A 21124-nucleotide genomic window follows, 5' to 3' on the forward strand; every position below is an offset into this window, starting at 1 on the left:
CACAGATGCTGTCAGACCTGCTGAGCTTTTCCAGCAACTCTGTTTTTGTTCCAACATTTTTAATAAGTTTGCTGTGGGAAGAATTAAGCATCAATAAATATGTTAGCTGTTGCAGTGTGCAGACTACATGTAAAGATGCATTGCATTTTTGTTTACATCAAAAACAAAATTGTTTCCTAAATCATTCATTTGGTTGGCGGAATGGAAATCTTAAAAAAAAAAAAGGGTGAAATAGTTAAATGGTGCAGTAAATATTTAACTTCTCCATTGGATGTGGCTTGTTGTAGGTTGTCAGTTCATTAAGTCATAACATCGGGGTTTTAGTGTTTCACTCTAGTTTGGACAGTAACTGCTTGATTTTGTGGTACCTGCAGCAGTATGATTTAATGTCTAACCAGAATACGTAGCCAAGAAGCCTGCCTACTGCAATGGCTAATATTTATTTATTGATACTTTAGAAAGCGACAAACTGAGTTCAGTTTTCAGTTTGTGTGTGTGACCTAAGGTAAAATCTTCAAAATTGATTTAAATTGATCTTGGGTAGTTGAATTCTTGGCTAACTGTTACAGCTAATTTTATGCAACCTATTTTGTTGCCTAAATTATCTTATCTGACCACCAGAGGATTTATTGCAATCCAGAATCTGTACAGAACTAACCATGGATCTATGAAAGTATGTTCGACCAGATCAATTTGGAGGTAGTTTTGCTCTTGCTATTACATCATTTTGTTAACAGTTAAGTATTTGATTCATGCTGCTCAAGTTATAAAGCTTGAAACTGCACGAAATTTGGTGCAGAGATTGGTGTTCGTGAGCCAAAGGTTACTGAGCACGCTTGCAACGGACTGGGAGAAATGGTCACGCTGCAAGAATTTATCTGTTTTCTTCTGGAAACAATTTGAGATTTTGTGTGCCTTATAGTATGCTTACAGACCACATGATCTGTCAATGACTTCATTATTTTCACCGAAGCCACACAATCTTTCTCCATGAGTTAAGCTTCTGTCCGTTACATTTAATGTAAATTCTCTGCTACTGAATCCTCAAGGTGAGTGAAATATTATTCCCACATTTACTCAGAGCAGCCTAGGCTGTGCAATAAATAAATTGAATGCAGAAGTACAGCTATTGTAAATGTAACTTTAAATCTTGTCTAGCAGTAGTTTGAGCATGGGCCATTTTTCTGAATAGTGGGAGGATTACTTAATGTAAGATTATGATTCCATCAATCAGTCTGGGCCATAGGGATGATGTAGACAGGCAAATTTAAGGAGCTGTTCTACTTAATTCCAACCTTATTTTCCAACTTGAGTACCTTTCATATGTATTTGTAGATGCTCTCATTGTCCAGTACCAGGGTTAATGGAATTGTGACACATGGACAGTTTCTCAAGATCATTTACACGTAGAAGATTTCAAACTCTTCTGAAATCATTTCATTTTAACCCTAATGAGGCCTTCCCCTTCCTTCATTAATAAGAAAGTTTTGCAGGCACGGATACAGTTCTGAGCAGCTGCCTTTCCACCTGCAACCAGATAATATGATGATCTCAGTATGTGAAGGGTGAAGTTTGATTACAACATCTATTGCCCACACAGAACTTGGTGCTGAGACTACCATTGTGATAGCTCGCTATGATTTAATGAACTAACAAAATATACAGTCAGTAATTATCTTGACATAAATGTTGTGCAGTCAAGATAATCGTAGCATCATGTAAATATTTGTGCACTGAATAGTTGTTTAGAGTTGGTAAAATATTCACTTCTGTAGAATATTTTGGGTTATTTATATAATATGAGAAAATGGATGTTGTAGAATACTATATATAGACCATATTTAGGGACATCATTTTATTCTAGCATGCTGTAATATGTTCTATAGTGTAATTTGAATTTTGTTCTTAAACGTAAATTGTATTTCTATGTTTAAGTTTATTGGTAGGTTGTGTATAATGTGCTACTCAAAGCTGCACACCTTAGCCATAGGTAATGTGTTGTACCGAGTAGATATTTGTAGCATGATGAATTGGAATCATGCTTTGAATTTTTTAATATATCTGCAGAGTACTAAAATTAAAACAAAATTCTGGAGAAATGCAGCAGTTCTGATGATGTGTGGAGAGAGAAACCGAGTTAATGTGATGAGTCCAATATGACTTCTCCAGGACTGAAGAACGCTGGAAAAGACCCAGGTTTTATGCTGTAGAAAAAGTGGGGAAGAGTAGCAAGTGGAACAGCTAGTAAAGGTGGCCAGAGTAAAAGGTGAAGGGATCTCTACCAGCGATAGTGAAATGATATAGATGAAGACTAGGTATTAATAGCAGAAAATAGGCCAGCTCTACTGAGAGCCAACCCATAAACTAAAATGCAAGTTACACTTTGTGTACAAACCTGTGATTTATGAAGTTGCTTGGGTTGACACATCCCTTTCCTTTAAAAAGCAGCCGCTCATGAACACAGTTGCATTAAATATAATACTGAAACTGCTTTGAAGTCCTGTAGAACATGTAGAAATTAGATGTCACAGCTTTAATTAGTTTTAAAAGAGTGAGATATCATCCTTTATCAGGCTCCACTCAATTTTGTCCTGCTGTCATATCAGGCCTTGTTGCTGGATTCAGATTGTTTCCCCTATTACTGTAGCATCAGTACAAAACTGTTGACGTTGCACCAATCCTAGAGTTGTAATTTGAATGTATTCTGAAACACTTGTGTTTACCTTGTACATTCATTCCTTTCACGTAAAGGACCTAACTACACAAATGTGGCAGAGAGGAGCATTTAACTGTAAAGAAAACAAATTGCCAAAAATAAAAAACTGTACATAAATATAACCTTTCATCATCAAAATTCAGCCTAGTGTCTATTTGTTTTCTTTAAATGATAGAGTACCAAGCCAGGACAATACATTCTAAAGAGTGCACAATGCTGTTCTTTGACTGGTAGTGAATCTCAAATGCAAGTTGACTTTACTTCTATCAAGAACAAAGTAGCACTATTACCAAAATGAAAACAATCAGCATTCAACCACGGTAGCTTAACGAATGCTATGTTGTATTATCAAGTCTTACGAATGTTTACAACAAGTCAGGATGGCACCTAGGAGGAATAAGTAAATGTAGCTGTTGTCATAATAGTAATTCAAACAAACATTTTAGAGAAACCAATTGTATCAAAAATAGACTCCTGATTAAAGGATGACACATGCTTGTGCTGTTTTATACTGTTTTACAAACCTGGTTGCAAATGGAAAAGTTTCATTTGTATACAAATAAGGTTAAGTATCAATGCCATATGCCTGGTAACATTGTGCTAGCTGCCTGCCTTTTCAGCTGGAATGCTGTGTGACTTGCTTACAACTACAGCTTCTTCCCTAGGTTGTAGGCTTGTTTCAAAAATTCAAATTGGCCTTATCCTTACTACATTCCCCTCCCAGTTTTTTTTTTGAGGATTGGGTTTACAGTTGTTTGTGGTTGCATTTTCCAGATTTGATATTGAGCTGAAATAGATTTCAGTTAATCTTGTAATACTATGATAAATGCTCTGCAAACCTCCATTAAGGATTATATAGGATAAGATGCAGCTGGCTGTGATTTACAAAGCAGTTTATGAAGACCCACAAAACTGCTTTAAGTATTCTGAAACAGCTGCCAGTTGCATCATTGTGGCAAAGTATGTTGTTTTATCATTGCTATAAAAAATAGGTTTGCAGTGCAAATATGTTGAATATATCGGAACTGAAAATATGTGGCTCCAAGTGTTAGAGACTAAATGAAAAATCTATGCAGCATTGCCATGTTTCCATTGGTGCATTGTAGGTTGTTTAGCAGGAATTTGAAACTTAAACTACTTGAACTGATCTAAAACAGTTGACCAGTTGTAGTTCTTCAGAAATGTGAATTCTAACATCTTCCACATATGTAACAATATTGATGGAGTTACAGCTGCATATTAAAATGACTCCTTTCTGTCTTTCCGGCATATCCGTGCCTCTGCATCAGCTCAAGATTTGATTTGCAAAAGCAGATCCTGGAAATGTTAAACAGAGATTACCTATTAAGGAAAAGATTTTGGTGAGAATAGGGTGAAAAAGGCATCTGGCAATATTACTGTTTTTTTTTCCTTGTATAAATCGAACAGGAAAAACAGTGTGCATTGCCAGAAAAATGTTATTCCCAAAAATGCTGATGCCTGGTATGAACAACTGGATGGTGTCCAAAATGTCATACGATGGCAAGTAGACTAATGAAGTTTAGCTGCGGATAGATGTTTTGAGCTAATTAGTGCTGTATTTGATTATGGTTGGGAAACACTTCAAGATGCTGGATCCATGACCTCAAGAGCATACATTTACTTCCATTATATAGTTCCTTCTGTCTCCTTCCTTCCCAACCATCTACCCTTTACTCAGAAGTAAGATCCGGCCTGTTCCTCACCATATGAATACCCACCACACCATTATATCTTTCAGGATTCACAGAATGAGCAGCAACTTTGAGTTTCCTGTCTGACCAGTTCTGTGATGAGGTGTAAGGTACTTTCTGAGGTTTATGGCCACCTGGGGTGCATTTATTCTACAGAGATTATTAAAACTTGAAAATAGTTTTGTTTCCTCTTCAATGATCGTTACTGAAGCATCTATTTTGGAAAAAGTATCTTCTTATTTTGCACTTGCATAGAAAGACTTCCACATCCTTCACTTTACTTGGACTCAATTGAAATAGGTCTAGAAAGTGCCAGCAAGCCTGCATCAGAGGTGGTAGGTTCAGTTCCATCCCCAGCTGATGATGCAGTTTAGTACTGAAGAAGACTACATTGAAGATACCATCCTTTAAATAAGATGAGAAGCAAGGACCCATCTGTTCCTTTTTTAGGTTCAGGTGAATGCATTCAAAAGAGCAGTAGATATTTTCCTCCTGTGTCCTGGCCAACATTCCGCTCCCAAACTGATTATTTAATCATCTTCGCTATATGGGGCAACATAATATCAACATGGCATATGAAGCACTCTGGCATCCTTTGAAACCTAAAATAACAAAGTCTTGTTTAATTGGCAAAGGCACTTATGCTTTCCACCTTTATCATATGCAGAATTAATAGTTTACAATGCATTTCAAACTTGGTTACTTAGTTTGCATTGTCTTAGTCTGTGCAAAAAGCTTCCTTTGCTATTTAACTAACTTGGTTAATTATATCGCTAAATATTTTTTAAAGCAAAGTAATTGGCTAAAGTTAATAGATTCTAATTCCTTTGAAATGTGATAAGGTAAAGTCCCAGAGGATCATAGCATTTCTGTCATAGAGAGAGACGACTGCCGATGGTTTAACCTGAGGCTCACCACGCCTCGGACGAGGCGAGAGGTTGAGAAGGAGAGACTTTCATGGTAACCTCAGCTGGTATGGGAGTTGAACCCCCTCTGTTGGTGTCGCTGTGTTGTAAAGCAGCCATTCAGCCAAATGAGTTTCAAATGGGATGATATTGTAAGGAAACCATTTAGACCTTTGGAAAAACATTGCATGTGATACTGAGTCACTCAAGCCAGAAAGTGTGCCTATAAATATGATACCATTGGATATATGTGATTCTAAATATGGTGGGCTCCTGATCTTTGTTTAGTTTTTGGGGAGAGTCAGGACAGAGAGAATGGGTCTAACTGTCTAATGACCTATTCACCTAGCAGTTGGTTCGTGCAGCATTCAAAAGAATTCCATCAGTAAGCTGGGCTTTGCTGTCAGGGAATTGCGTGAAGTAAGATACATATACAAAATAGTTACTTAAAAAGGATATCGGGGTGGAGTAATTGGGATTACAGTTGAGCATTGTGCTGTTGTTCTGTACTTTTAAACATTGCTGAGCTATTTGTGCCTTCAGTCTTCTCTAGTTAGTCAATTTTAGGGAGATCAGTACCTTCCTTCTCTGCTTGACTTGAATTGTTCACATGTAAAAGAAAAATGGAAATAATTCAGTTTAAATATGAAAGTTCGAGATGAATTCACCTGAATAACATTTTATATTACACCTTGGGCAATTTTCTGCATCTAAATAGGAAGATTGATTTAGATAAAAATTTGTGATTCAGTATGTAAAATTCACAAACTCAGTTGGACTTTGCACGATTATGGAGGAGTTACATGATTTGGCTTAACTGAGGTAATTTGGGTTTAAAGTAACTGCAGTACTTTGCTAATGCATTCTTACTCAGAACATTACATCATTAGTGTCATTCTTGTGAACTGGGCATCTGTGCTGGACAGCGGGTGAAGGCTAAATAATATACATGGTTAAAATGCTGAATAATATTTGTCATTTAAGGATTGGTGCAGTACTGACATTCAGTACAGTATACAGCTCCAACTATGCAATTTTCTTTGGATGTTTTAAAAAATGCATTTCTGTTTTGCTACTCAATCACGTTATCATGAAGAACAGCCTTTCCATTTGAATTATAATAAAGCAGGAAGTACGGAGGGGAAGACAGATCTTTATGGTGATTGTTATTTGGTATATTCTGGCAAGGAATAATATCTTGGCATTCCTCCCCATTCCCATGCTCATTTTGTTTTTGTTCAGATTTCATTGTCTTGCACAACACACTGCACATTGAATTTCCTTTTGTGATATTCATGTAAAAATCATGAATGTTTGAGACTACAGACAAAATAGTACACATTTCAAATTGAAATTTATCCAATCCAGTCTCATTCAATTAATCTCTTGTTTATTTTCTTTCAGGAAGTCAAAGACTAAGCCAAACGGTAAAAAAACAGGAGCAGAGGAGAAGAAATTGTATCTGGAGCCTGAATATACCAAAGCAAGAATAATAGATTTCAACTTTAAGGAACTGGTGACTTTACCACGTGAAATTGACCTGAATGAATGGCTAGCTAGCAATAGTAAGTTCCTCTTTGGTTTGTTGCACTAATGCATTTTCCCAGATTGCCACAGGAGGTAGTTTTGTGGAACAGAAACATTGGTGGGGACAGCCCAAATGGTCTGTTTATGTGCCAACGTTTTGTAGATGAGATGGATTACGTTCAGGAAACCTGAATATAATTTGATGCATGTAATTAGGCCTTCTCCTGATACTTTTTGATCCTTAGATTGCTGAACTCAACTGGTTCAGTAATAGTAACCTTGGTGACACTGCTAAATACCTTTTTGGAAATTCAGGGGGTCCCTGATTTACAAACGTCCAACTTACAAACTCTCGCACTTGACTGTGATCCATACATGGCTTTAATTTTAAAGATCTGACGTGCGGACATTTCCTGTAATTATGAGTAGCTGCTTTCTATTGTACTGCATTGTGCTCTGACTTGCAAACTAATCGATTGGTGAACAGACTCCAGAAAGAACCCTTTTGCAATGGGAGGACTGCCTGTAGCAAATGTACCACATCTGACTGGTTTCCTTTTATCTATCCTCCTAGTTATATTCTTGAAAAACTGTATTATGCAAATAAAATTTATCTTTCATAAAACCATGTTGTCCAGTGTTCTCACTGCGGCTGAAGATTTGTAAATATTGTGCCTACCTCTGCTGGTAGTTGCATCATCTGATGACTGACCATTCATAGACTTGCCACATCATTGCCACAGTACTGGTGGATGTCCAGAACCATCCACCAGCAAAGCACCCTTAGGTCAAAATGAAGAAAACTAGCAAGGAAAAGTTGCCCATATGAAGATGTTGTAGTACTAGGTACGATATCATGTTATTTACAACTTCAGATTGCAAGAATCCATTGGAGGACATGGAAGTGCCCACCTATGTAAAGTTCACTCATTTATTTCTCCTTTCCTTGCCACCTTTTACATTTTATTTTCTATAAAACCTGCCCTAAGTTACATTTTTGATTTAATTGTCATTAAAATACCTGGCCTGAAACAGAATTTTAAAGCTAGAATTTCATGGAAACAGTATTCACTAGTTTCTATATCCTTGAGTCAAATTAAGTTTGCATCCTGTATAAATTTACTCTGTTCGTAATGCCATCTGCTGTTCATGCAGATATTTGACTATTTCACATCAATTAGGAGGTGGTGATGAAATCTTAAAACAAGATGGCTCTTCATCCGATCATATTTTTTGTGTTCAATGTAAACTACCTTGTACAATTGATTTACAACCATTTCTATAAATGTGGTGCCTTGTGATGTCAGACATAAATGCCATCATATAACATTTTTATTTTCCTCCTGTTTCTTTAGCAACAACATTCTTCAACCATATAAACTTACAGTACAGCACCATCTCTGAGTTCTGCACTGGCGATACATGTCAAACGATGACTGTGTGCAATACGTAAGTATATTGTGGGACGGAGGACAGACTATAAACTCCATTGAAATATTTGTACTAGTGTTGATCCTCAAAAGTCTCCAAGGTGTATGAATATTCAATAACATCATTTGCATTTGCCATCCAATTAACTGAAGTACTATTTATTTGATTTTGAAGCTTATGGTAGCACAGGACAGTAATAGCAGTAGATCCTAGCATTAACTGACACTGGTTAAAACTTTGTTATTGGACTATAATTTCAATGAATACTTATATTCTTCAATACAATCGGGTAGTTAATTCCAGTTGTGATAATAGTTAATTAAAGATTCTTTACATTCTGTAAGTAACTTGGAACAGAACGTGAGCTAAAGGCCTGTAAGGACCTGCATTTTGTGAATGTCAATTTCTGTGACAATATACACCATGATTGAAAATCTACATCCATATTTATATTTTCTAAAATTGGCTTGAGATAAGAAATGGTAAGTATTTTTCATAAGGGGGAGAAAGATTGTCGTGGGTATTCAGGGCTGCTGAGTAATCTATTCAGCCATGATCTTATTGTATGACCAAGCCAACGTGAGAGGCCACATGGTCCACTCCTGCTCCTAATTTATCTGTTTATATGTTTTACAACAATAACTGTCAAGATTGTTATGAAATTATGACATATTAGCTTTGCTGGGCCATGGTCCTGTTTACATTGTAAAACAGTGGATGATCGTACAAAAGGGAATTTACTCCCTAATGGTCTGACGTAGTCACACAGGGGCAAATTAATTAACTCCTTATAATTGATAGAATATGTGAAGATTTAGCAACAGTTGTTACTCGGCTACACATACCAATGAAGAGTGCGAATGTGTGAAGACATTTGTGGCCTTTCATGAGACTTTTGGAAGAAATGAACTGGATCATTTAAAGCAATAAATTAGCTCAGTGCTTCCTGCTGTCATGGTCCACACAACTTCCTTTATTTCTTTGTGGCCACAGCTATTTGTAATTGCATCAGTTCCACTTATTCTCAACCCCATCAAGACTGGCTGAATTTGGTTTTTATAAGTGAATATTTTTCTGAATGTTATTACATTGGTGATAGGATGGGACAAAACAGCAAAATTATTTTGTGTCCTTCCTGCTTTGCTATGAGCTCTTAGACATGCCTTTTCTTGGGTATCGTTGCTTTTTAGGATGTACTTACTAAGATGGCTTTGTTGTGTGCAATATTCTGCAATTTTCGTTTGAATGCATGATTTATCTAGCAGATACCTTCCTTTCTGATAAAAAGAGGACGTGTTGACCTTTTCAAGCAGCATCTATTTTGCAGTCTTCCGATCTTACTGTTTAATTTGATGTAATGGCTGAGGACATACCTGTGTATTCATGTTGCAACGAGTGTGATAACTTCAAACCAAAACACAAATTTCTGGAAAATCTCAGCAGATCTGGCAGCGTCTGTGGAGAGAAATTGGAGTTAACATTTCGGGTCTAGTGACCCTTTTTCAGGATGGTTTTGATAAAGGGTCACTGGACCCGAAATGTTAACTCTGATTTATCTCCACAGATGCTGACAGACCTGCTGAGATTTTCCAGCAACTTTCTGTTTTTGTTTCCAATTTCCAGCATCTGCAGTTCTTTCCGTCTGGTGATAACTTGAAATGCTTCTGTAGCAGCATAGATGAATACAATCTTGTTGGAGTATGTTAAGGTTGCCTTACAGCTGCAAGTGGAAATTGATGTTAGATATCTGCAACACAAGAAAAATAACCTGGTCTCGGGTTATTGTGCAAGCTCTCACCTGGAACCTGATTTGATAGGGCAATGGGCTGATCCTTTCTTAAATCTGGAGTTCTAGAACATTCGTTTCATACAGTTTCTAGCTATAAATTTTATATTTTCATCTGTACGCAAGTTCATTTTTGAGGTGGACTTTTAATGCACTTCCTTTTCTCAATGGTGTCACTGAGAAATCCACAAATTTGTTTTGCTATTTCTGTCTCTATCAAGCCTACCTTTACTGATTAATCTACACGTTGGGATTCCTATAGCTGATTGGCCTTATCAGCAATTTTGTAAATAGGACCCTATCCATTTGCTAACCTTGATGTTTAATAAAGTACATCAAAGCTATCTGGCACAATTGTGACTATCTGATTGAACCGTTTGTTCACTCTGTCATGCACAAACTTCCAAATGGATCAAAGGCTACTACGTTCAAATCTGAAAGTGCCTGATACACCTCACAATACTCCGGAGATGATTGCTAATTGCTCTGCACTGACAACTAATTTAAGATAATTAGTCAAGCTTGAAAATGGCTCATTTACATTAACTAGAAGCAACGCATTCACTTGTTCAGACCCGTTTTAAAATAAAAGAAATATTTTCAAACCTTGAACCTTTCCTTGAATTATCTCAGCTTGATGGGGCACCCTATTGTTGGCATGGAAAAAGCAATCAGAATTGACTTTCCAACCAATCTGTAATGTATGCAGTTAGGTGTGTGCTGCCCCTTTAAGACAGCTGGTCAGGTGACCTAGAGTTAAGAGCTAGGGGAGGCATTCTAAAGACCAACTGTGGAGGTGAGAGACCTCCAATAAAATATTCCCTTTTCAAGTCCACCTCCATTCTAGTGAACCATAGACATAATACAATCAAACACACCCACCCCACCCTTAGCTTAAAATTGTTGTGATTTTTTTTTTATTCTGGCATTTGACCTGGTGAGTGCATGGTCTTGAGAACACAGGTACATCCTAAATGAATCCCCACGATTCCGTATTTGAATTGTTCAAATCAGCTTTACTTTTGACATAGTATTAAAACAGACCCAGTCATCCAGAAAGTACATTCTCTGTGATTATGATTAAATTCTCCTAACCCTCTGTTAGTCTCTTTTCTTCTGAAGTTCTCTGTATGATTCAGTCTATGTCTCTGTCTCTAGGTTCAATTCACAGCATTACACTGTACCATGAGTAGGGCAAGGAGGCAAGTCCCAAATGTACACCAGCTGGAATGGGTATCGAACCCCATGCTGTTGGAATCAGTCTGATCAACAGCAGCCATTAACCCAACTAGTTTCCTGAGTTACTATGCCAACACACATTTTCATGTGTTGTACAGCCTGGAGGTATGTTTAGAGATGTCAGAAGCTTCAGTTTCGTTCTATTATATGCTGACTAGGAATCTCTCGCACACTAGCCATCTGCAAACGGCCCAGATTGGAATCATTTAAATGTAGTTTCCTTGACCATCAAGACCTGGAGTTGGAGTTGAACCTAGAATTTCTGAGGTAGGGGTGCTACCCACTGCACAAGACCTCTAGTAGTTTCCCAGTACCCCATCGTAAAATTTTCCTGGTTTCCAATGCCTTTGTGGTCTTCCACTTCAATATTTGTCCCTCTTCCTTTAGCTCCTTTAGTCCTATGCTTCATTATATTCTCCATTCCAATGTCTTTATCTTCTGATTCATGCCTCCACTCCATCTCCCTTCCCCTTTCTTTTACCTTGCTATTTTGCAAGTGTGTCTTCAGTTGTTTAGGTGCTGCACTTGAATTTCTCCCTAAATAACTCTAACTGTGGTCCTTTGCCTTATTACAACTGAATTGGAAGGGTACACTGTTTCTTTTCTATTCCTATTCCTATTCCTCCACTGGCCACAACAAATTTTTAATTTAACTAAGTTGGGGATATGACCATTTAGTTCTTAGACTGTCAGGTTCAGTATGAAGGACAAGTCAGCTTAGTTTCTTCAGTCAATAACAAATAACTGCTTTATTAACAAAAGTAAACTTAAACAAAATTGCAGAGTTTATTGACAAACAGTTTGGGTTGTGGGAACATATTTAGCCTTTTATTAAGAGGGGGGAGAAAAGGCACACAAGTATGAGTAGAAAGAGAAAATGAAACCTCTGCAGCACGTTAACTTTCAAAGTACTTTGGTTGAGTAATCGATAATCTTAAGGGAAAAGGATAAATCATGCATTGTCCCACATGGCGATCTGATTCCAAAGTTATACACTCAGCTGCTGGCATTGTTTTCATGGAATAGTTGTTGTCGGCTGAAATCCCTTTGCTTCAGGCAGTGAGGTAGATTTCGAAAAAATCCTCTTCAGGAACTCTCCCCCTAATAAGGGTTTCTTTTGATGGGTTTTCAGCTCACAGGCTTTGCTAAGGGGAGTCAGAAAGAAAGAGATGGAACAAAGAGGTGTTCTCTCTCTAGTCCCTCATTCTGAGTTCAAATTGCAGTACGTCTTATTCCATTCCCAAACTAGGTCATGTGACCTCTTTTTAAAAACAAAAAAAATTCTGCAGACTTCATGACTGCATCCAAGCTCCTCATCCTTAGGTGCAACATTGTTGCTGTTGTACCAGTGCATTTTTCTTAGCAAAATATCCTTTGCTTAAAAGATCAAGGTATATTTACATTGTTCCATATAATCTTTAAAAAATTTGGATTACATCTCTTCATAGCACACTGAAATCTGCTTATTGTCTGAATGTTTATCATCCCTCAACTGTGCCCATTTTTTCTACCTCTGAAAGAGTGCTGGGAATAGTGGATGTTAATAACCTTGTATGACTGGTTGACAAACTGCCTTGAATCAGATATTGATTTTTGCTTCTATACTTATCCTTTTAAGTAAAGATCTAAACTGCTTGCTTCGTTACCAGTGATGTTCTGTACCAGCTTGGCACTAATTCTTTTAAACAGCTCTCTCCTGCAGAGTTCATTTTTCTAGTCAGCAAGGAAAAACTTGAGCATGGTGGCTAATTCTCGGCCTCATTTTGTTCTTGCTTAGTTTTAACTAGCCATAAATCTGGGCCACCATAAAATCAAGAACAACAGAAATTCTGTAGTGCTCTGGCATATTTCACAATGGTGCATGCCTAATTTTAATTGAGTCTTAAAAATTATTAAGTACAGAGTTCCTGAATGTTGTGTCTCATCTTTGCCTGACTGTAGTTTGGACCCAGGAAATGTTACATTAATTGCTTCTGTGCATCAAATGCATTTTATTTCCTGCTGTTTAATCAAAATGGCCGTTCTTCAAGATGATATTTGTAATTGTCAATACTGTTTTCTCCTCGATTTGCTCCTGTGAAGCATTATAACTAAAACCCCATTATACCCAGAAAGAGGAGACTCTGACTCCAGCATCTGCAGTTCTTGCTTTCTAAGAGGAGATTCATGCATGTGGGAGAGTTGTTTTTCTCTAAGTTGGACCAGTTTGTAAACAGGTGTAGTGGCTTGCCTAAAACGTTGCATGAAACTGGATGTTAGTTGAGATAAATAATGAGTACCCTGAGATTCCAAATTTGATATTTTGCAGATAATCTGATTAAATAAAAGCTGCCCAATCTTGAATTGATTTTGATTTCATTAAAGCCCCCCTGTTTGCAGGTGTCATAATCTTGTTGTAAAGAATCTCTCAAGTTTATGCTCCTGACATTTACATAACAGCCTTGCATACTTTTCCATTTAGATTCTGTACAAATTGATTGTTATCCTAGTGAGAACAAGCAGCGCAATGATGTGAGCAAGTTAGTTAAACCTGGTAGACACCATATAACTTGCTATTGGTAGAATTAGTCCCATGAACTGGTGAAAATGTTTTTAAAAAATTATGTGCAGTCCTGTTTAACTTAGATAAGAACCTGTCTAATGTTTAACAGACCTTGTGTATGGTCTGTGATCCATGGAAGCTTCTGCACTATCTAATATTGTTTAAAACCTGCAATTAAATGTAAACAAGCTGCGCAGCTGCATTGAATTTCTGGAGTTTTGCCAAACAAGAGCCAATTAATTGGTATCAGTGATTAGGTATTGAAATGGTGAAATTAGCAGGTTCTGTTGGAGAAGCAAGCCAATCTATTTAGGGTCTGTCATTTTATTGTTTCCCTCTGCTCTTGTTCTCTTGCTTGATCTGTATTCCATTTTATCTGACAAACCCAGCAGATGATCAGTTTGTTGCAGATATATATATTTACCAGGCTGATAGTGAAGAGTGGTGACTTTACATGGTAAGATTTGGGAAGCTCTTGAACTGTACAGCTGAGATCTGCAAAATGTGGGGATTAAAGTAAACCTGTGTCTTAGATCTTTACCTGATTGTGATATTGTGCCCTGTATTTTGAGATGTAGTGTTGTTTGCCCAGGATTGTTCAGATACTGGACGGGAGAACTATAAATCCTTTCAGGCAATTTTCAAATTGTTAAAATAACAAAGACACTAAAGATAATTGGAGGCATCCATATTACATAAGATAAAGCATGAAAAGTGTATGTTCCGCCATTCAATAAGACCGTAATGCTATTCCCATATGTCTTGAATCTCTTTTTGTATCCAAATATCTGCCAGTGTGTCTTGATGATGCTCAATGAATACCCATATCCCTTGACTAGATAATTCCAATTATCCACAACGCTTGAAATGAAATTTCTTCTCATCCCTGTCCTAAATGGCTAATCCCTTAGTCTGAGACTGATCCTTGTTTTAGGATGCATTGCTCTTATTTTAAAAAGTGAGTCGGTGCTATCTTTAATATTTCGAGTAGACTGACCACAGAATTGTTCATCAAGTCTAAAACTGAAAACTGAAGCTATGATTTTAACAATTCTTGTTTTGACGTTATCTCTATCCTGGCTAGGCAGTCAGGCTAAACTAATTGTGCTTTTTTTATTAAAAGTCAAATGAAGACTAAGATCCAGTCAGTACAGTCATGTAAATGAAAGTTGTTTTTTGAGTTAATGATGCTATGTGTACTTTCCATGTCAGCAAGAATTCTCTGCATTATGCCATTCTAGATTCCCAGTTAGTTTCTTCTGAGTTTTTAAATGACATTTAACGGTATATAAAGCCCAGTTTAGGAGGGGGCTCCCCAAATAGTGGCATTCTGAACGTGAACTTGTATTTACGTAACATTATGAAATATCCCAAGGTGTTACACAGAATCGTTATAAAACCAAATATTACTCTGAGCCACATAAGGAGACTAAGTCAAGTTGAAGTTAATATCAACAGAACATATGTGATGGAGTTAGAGGAATTGGGAGAATGGAATAGAATCTTTCCAGGAGGCTAGGGTGTGAGGATGAATAATCAAGGTAACTTGAAGTGGGAGTCGGTTGGTTTGTAGTGGATATCAGTAGTCAACCTATCCCCAGAAAAGGAAACAGATGTCAAAGAAGGGAAGGGAGGAGTCAAAGATGGACAGGGAAAATTGGTAAACTTTTCCAATTCTGGATGAGAGAAGAAAGCAGGCATTGAAGATATCATCAAAATACAAGAGAAAGGGTTTAGTGTGGGGTCCAGAAAAGGACTGGAACAAGGAATGCTCCATTTATCCCGCAAAGAGGCATAACTGGGGCCCATGCGGATACCTCTGACCTGAAGAAAGTGAAAGGAGTGAAAGAGAAGTTGTTCAGGGTAGGGACAAGCTGGGCCAGGTGGAGGAATCTGATAGTGGATGGAGTCATTTCAGGCCTTTTTTCCAGGAAGAAATGGAAAGCCTTGAGACTGTCTGATGGGACGTGGACGTATAAAGGGGTAAAGTAAAGAGGAGGCAGCTGGAGCCCGCAAACTGGAAATTCTGAAACTGATGTAAAACATCAGAGGAATCGCAGATGTAAGTGGGAAGTGACTAGATAAGGATAGATTTTTTAAAAAATCAAGTTGATGTAGGAAGAGCTCTTTGGGGAAGGAGCAGGCAGAAATGAACCGAATGCCCAGGTAGTCTTGTTTGTGGATTTTGGGAAGGAGGTAAAAGTGAGCTACGTGCTGTTGGGATACTATGACCTTGGAGGCAGTTGGTGGGGGAAGATCACCAGAAGAAATGAAGTTAGTGACCATAGCGGGCACAATGGCCTAATGTTCTATGGTGGGGTCATGGTCCCAGGGAGATAGGAGGAGGTATCTGAGAGCTGGTGCTCTGCCTCTGCAATATAGACGTCAGTCTGCCAGACAAAAACAGCACCAACCCTGTCAGTAGGTCTAAATTACAAAGTCAGGATTGGATCTGAGAGCATGGATTGCAGTCAGTTCATGGGAAGATGTTTGGGATGGGGGTGGGGGAAGAAATTGAGACGACCGATGTCATGTCGGTAGTTCTCTGAATAGGTCAAGTGCAGATAACAGGCCAGACAGAGGGGTCCAGGTGGAGGGACAGTGTTGGAGGTGGGCAAAGGAGGGACTCTTGTCCAAAGAAATGGATGCTTATCTCTCAATGACGTTGATGACAGGATAAATGTGAGCCAAGAAACAGACGCTACCTCCTACACCACTCCCAACCATACTTGTTGAAATTTTTTTAACTCATTAATGGATGAGCATCACTGACTGTGGTTCAGAATTTATTGTTGGCCTTGAGTTGCTAGTGTGCTGCTGTAGTCCTTGAGTATAGGGGCAGGCAGCACTGTTAGGAAGAGGGGTTCTGGGATTTTGACTTTGTGACCATGAGGAGCAACAATGTAGTTCCAAGTCAGGATGGTGTGTGGCTCGGAAGGGGTCGTGCAATGACAGTGTCCCCATGCGTTTGCTGCCGGTCCCCCCCACTAGATGGCAGATATCACAAAGTCACAGGTTTGGTGCTATGGAGTTTCTTCTTACAGCCTCTGGGATAGCAGAAACAATTTCCATTCAACATCTTAGCCAAAAGATGGATTGTGCAGATAGCATCCGCTTAGTACTGCAGTCAAGTGTCATGATGTATCATATGCTGAAATCTTCAGTGTTATCACCTAAATATGTTCTTGCTGTTCATTGTGACAGAAACTTGAATGATATCTAGGACTTGAATCCATTACCTCCACATTGAGTACTAAACACAGTCAAGACTGATGCTTTACTGCAATGAAAAATTGACCTGTAAATTGAAAACAAAATCACAGAAACTAAGTTCAAATGTCTGAAAGCTACCTTGTAAACTTCTTGATTTACAAGCAACACAATAGTGAAATGCTGGAACAGACGAGATGATGCAATCACCTTTAGCCTGCCAAATATTAAAAACTGCATCACCTTGTTGCAGTGCCTTATACCTAAGATCTAAAGTGCCCCTACTTTATTGATTTCTGTCCTCTTCGTCTGTTTACAAAGGTTTCTGCAGAATCTTTGCCAAATAAGGGGAAACTTTGTGTTTGCTTTCACAAGACAGCTGTATATTTTCTATGACCCTTCTATGGTTATAATATGTTTTTATAAGTGCGAAAAAGCTTCCTTTTTAGGTAGAGTAGTCTGTTGTAAACGTATTGTGTTGCTACCCAGAAATGCCAAACTTCGTTCCTTTATCCATGCCTGTTCTTTCATGAAGCAGTGCCTATTATAATAGTTCTTCACAAACAAAATTCAGAACAAAGCTGAAGTAAGGTTAGAGATTAGTGCTGTGGAAGCTAAAAAACGTACATAATTGCTTTCATAACTAAAACAATAAAAGTAAAATATTTGTTTTTCAATCATCACCATATCCTATTGAAGGAAAAGATAGATGTTCTTGTTACTTTCAGTATTCTCAGAGTAGTTTGGTTGGCCATTGTATTTGAGCCTAGAGTAATTGATGCTCTTGTGCAATCTTTGACATTTCTAGTTCCAACGTTTTTTGAGAGAATTAAATCAAATAGATGGAGATATTAGTCAATGAGTTCAAGTCGAGTTGTATCTCGTATTCAGAATGGGCATTGTTGTAGTATTTCAATTTGTAGCAATTGTATGTAATGTAGATACTTTATTAAATTGTTAAATCCTGAAAACCATGTGTTCATGAGCTGCATGGAAACAGTAAATGGGTAAAGCTGAGAGATATGGATGTAAGGAATAGACAGCACAGTTGAAAGGATAGGTTACCGTGGATTTAGAAACCGAGAGATATCACAATGAGGAAACTTAGCACAATGGAAAACAATTTGGATTGGATCTTGAGTAATAAAGTAGATGAATTAGAGACAGCAACATTGTGGAGGTGAAAGAAAACAGTGTTGTTACTGGAATGGATGAGCTAGATTTCAATTCATTAGGGTGTCAAAGTTGCATCCTTCTTGACTGTGCTGAGATGACAGCAGGGAACAAGTTGAAACTAAAAACAGAGGCACTTTGGTTAGTTTCAGTATTTTCAATTTTATGGCTCTTTAAAATCCACAGCAATAGCAATTGAATTTTAATTCAATAGGTGAGAATTTCTGGTTTGAACCTGTTGTTGCCTGTGGCTAAATATTTTCTTGCTAATGGTTGCAAGCCTGCACTTGTGAAATACATACTGCCACAGGCAAAGAGTTAACTTGGGATTTAAATTAATGGATGGAGAAGGGTTATTAGTATGCAAGTATTTTTCTCTGTGGGGAATTTGATATTTTAGATATTTGTGGTGAGTTTTGATTGATAAACACTTTTGCAACAGGATTTATTAACTAGCTGTTTAAATGTTCTGTTTAATCAAGTTATTTAGTCATTAATGCAGTAAATGTGAAAGCACCTACATTGAATCTTTAGAAAGTGTCTAGTTTCTTTATCCCCCAAGTCAAACCTCTCTCACTTCAAATTGAATTTAATTGCATTTGAGAATCAGTTTTTCTTTCACTGAATCATGTGGCAGAATTGCAGTCTTTGCAGTAAAGTCAGTGCGATAAGCTTGAGTTCAACTAATCAGTAACTGTTCATGTTGCATTTTTATAAAGTGCAATTATCTGTGTATAATGCTGTCATGTGATTTTGAGATCATATTTTGCCACTTTGTCCATTTGATGGCATATTTATTCAGGCAGTTATTCAGAGTTCTGAAAAGAGGCTATTTACCTAATGCATTCAAATATTTCAGTCAATGTAAACTTTGGGTTGGGTGACAAAGAATTAATTGAAGCTAGGAACTCTGCCAAAAGGAATGTTTGTTGAAGTTTTAATGCTTTCAAATAAAGCCTGATTTATCCAACAGTATAAGAGGGTGTTAGCCCAGTTGAACGACTACCACTGCAGTTGTGATTTACTCCAGTTTCCTGGTTAAAAACTTTGGAAATAGTCTGCATCTCAAGAGATCTATATATAAAAAAAAAGAGAAATTGATAGAAATTCCACAGGCTTCGAGGTTCATTTGGTGGTTAAATTGCACCTACCCATGTTAATAATTGATTTCCTTTGTTTATGTCTATTTTGATGTACTTTCCAAGTGTACAAGCGTATGTATTAGGAATAGAAGTAGGCCATTCAGTCCCTTAAGCTTGCTCTGCTGTTCAGTAAGATCATGGCTGATCTGTTTATGTTGCAACTTGCACATTCCTATCTACTTCTAATAATCTTCGATTCCCTTTCCTAACAAGAATCCATCTCCTCGATCTTAAAAATATTCAATGACTCAGTGAGATAGAGAATTCCAAAGTTTCACAACCTTCCAAGAAAATTTTCTCCTGCTCCCTTTGCTAAAAAGGCAACCCCTAACTTTGAAAATAGTGTCCCCCACCCCTCAGTTTGGACTCACCCACAAAAGAAAATATCTTTTCCATGCCCGTCTTATAGACCATTTAAGATCTTAAATACTTCAATTAAGACACTCCTCACTCTTCTAAGCATTTGCTGCATTACAATCTGATAGAACCTTTCCAGAATTTAGAGCACTTCGGAAAATGCATTTCTCAAACATATCGAAAATGCATTTACTGCTTCGTTAGTCACCTCTTCAAAGATTCTAGGATGAAGTACATGTAAATGTGGATACTCGTCTGCCTGCAATTTCACTGTTATTTAGCTTTGCTAAATTATGTTTTCTCTTTAAGCTTGCTGCTTTTTCAACTTAAGTTCACGCCAAATGGTGGGTCCCTTTAGAATTTTTTATAGCTGGAATATACTTATTCTGAGTATTCTAAAATATCATCTAAGGATCTGCTGCACCATTTCAATTGATGTATCCTCTAGCCAATATGTCATTCACTTCAGCTATCTCAGCTTTAATACCATGTAGTGACCCTTATTTGAAATTAAAATACTAGTTTTAGATTCACGCATAGTCATTTAACTAGGGGTGCCTTTACTCTGAAGACATTAATTTATCCTGTGACATCAGACAATACTGAATCAAGTATAACCTGCTGTCTGGTTGGTTCCAAAACATACTGCTCTAAGAAACTATCTCAAAAGCATCCAATGAACTCCTTATCTAGACTGCTACTTCCAGTTAGATTTTTCAAGTCTGTATGTAAATTAGTCATCCAGGATTATTGCTATCGCTTTATCAGAAGCACCCAACATTTCTTTGTATATACTCTGTCTACAATGTGCTTCCTGTTAGAGGGCCTGTAAACCACTCTGTGTAGTGAATTCCTTTCCCTACCATTCTTCATCTCCACCCAAACCAATTCTATATTCTGATCTCCTGAACCAAAGTAATTAACTAAGACATTGCACAAATGCTGTGTGTGATTAACAGTGCTATTACTCAATCTTTTACCGAGCTTCCTATTCTTATACCCCTCTTCTTAATATACTCCTCAAAAGTCAGGCCTCAGTCTTTGTCAGCCATATCTCCTAATGGCTAAAAGATCATATTTATTCATTGCAATGTACACCATCCATTTATTTTCTTCGTTAGGAAAGCAACATGCATTAAGGTACACAGCCTTTAGTTTTGTCTTTTGTAAACTTTGTAATATCTAGTCTTGATTATCGGTGCAATCTTGGGGGTTTTTTTCTCTATGCATTACAATCATTCTCTGACTTTTGTTTTCCATATTACTGTTTTTCTCTCTTATCTTCTCTCTACTCTTTGGTTTACCACGTCTTTCCACATTTGATCCTTTTACCATCACCACCCCCCCCCCCCCCCCCCCCCCCCCCCCCCCCCCCCCCCCCCCC

At 37.6% G+C, this 21124-nt stretch overlaps 1 protein-coding gene across 5 annotated transcripts in view; it reads left to right on the forward strand.

Annotated features, from left to right (window-relative positions):
- The window catches only part of LOC109936288 (MOB kinase activator 2-like), a 168943-nt gene that overhangs the window by 135696 nt on the left and 12123 nt on the right, over nt 1-21124 (forward strand). For 3 of the 5 annotated variants that reach the window (XM_048607127.1, XM_048607126.1, XM_048607124.1), the window contains exons 2-4: nt 6738-6898; nt 8216-8309; nt 11236-11281. In XM_048607127.1, the coding sequence (XP_048463084.1) occupies nt 6738-6898; nt 8216-8309; nt 11236-11266 (286 nt within the window). In that variant the 3' untranslated portion in view covers nt 11267-11281. Of the gene's footprint in view, nt 1-6737; nt 6899-8215; nt 8310-11235; nt 11282-21124 lie in introns of those variants that run through there. The other 2 variants (XM_048607129.1, XM_048607125.1) reach the window with 1 other exon arrangement.

Source organism: Rhincodon typus, chromosome 17, assembly GCF_021869965.1.
Source record: "Rhincodon typus isolate 14 chromosome 17, sRhiTyp1.1, whole genome shotgun sequence".
NCBI classification, from domain to species: domain Eukaryota; kingdom Metazoa; phylum Chordata; class Chondrichthyes; order Orectolobiformes; family Rhincodontidae; genus Rhincodon; species Rhincodon typus.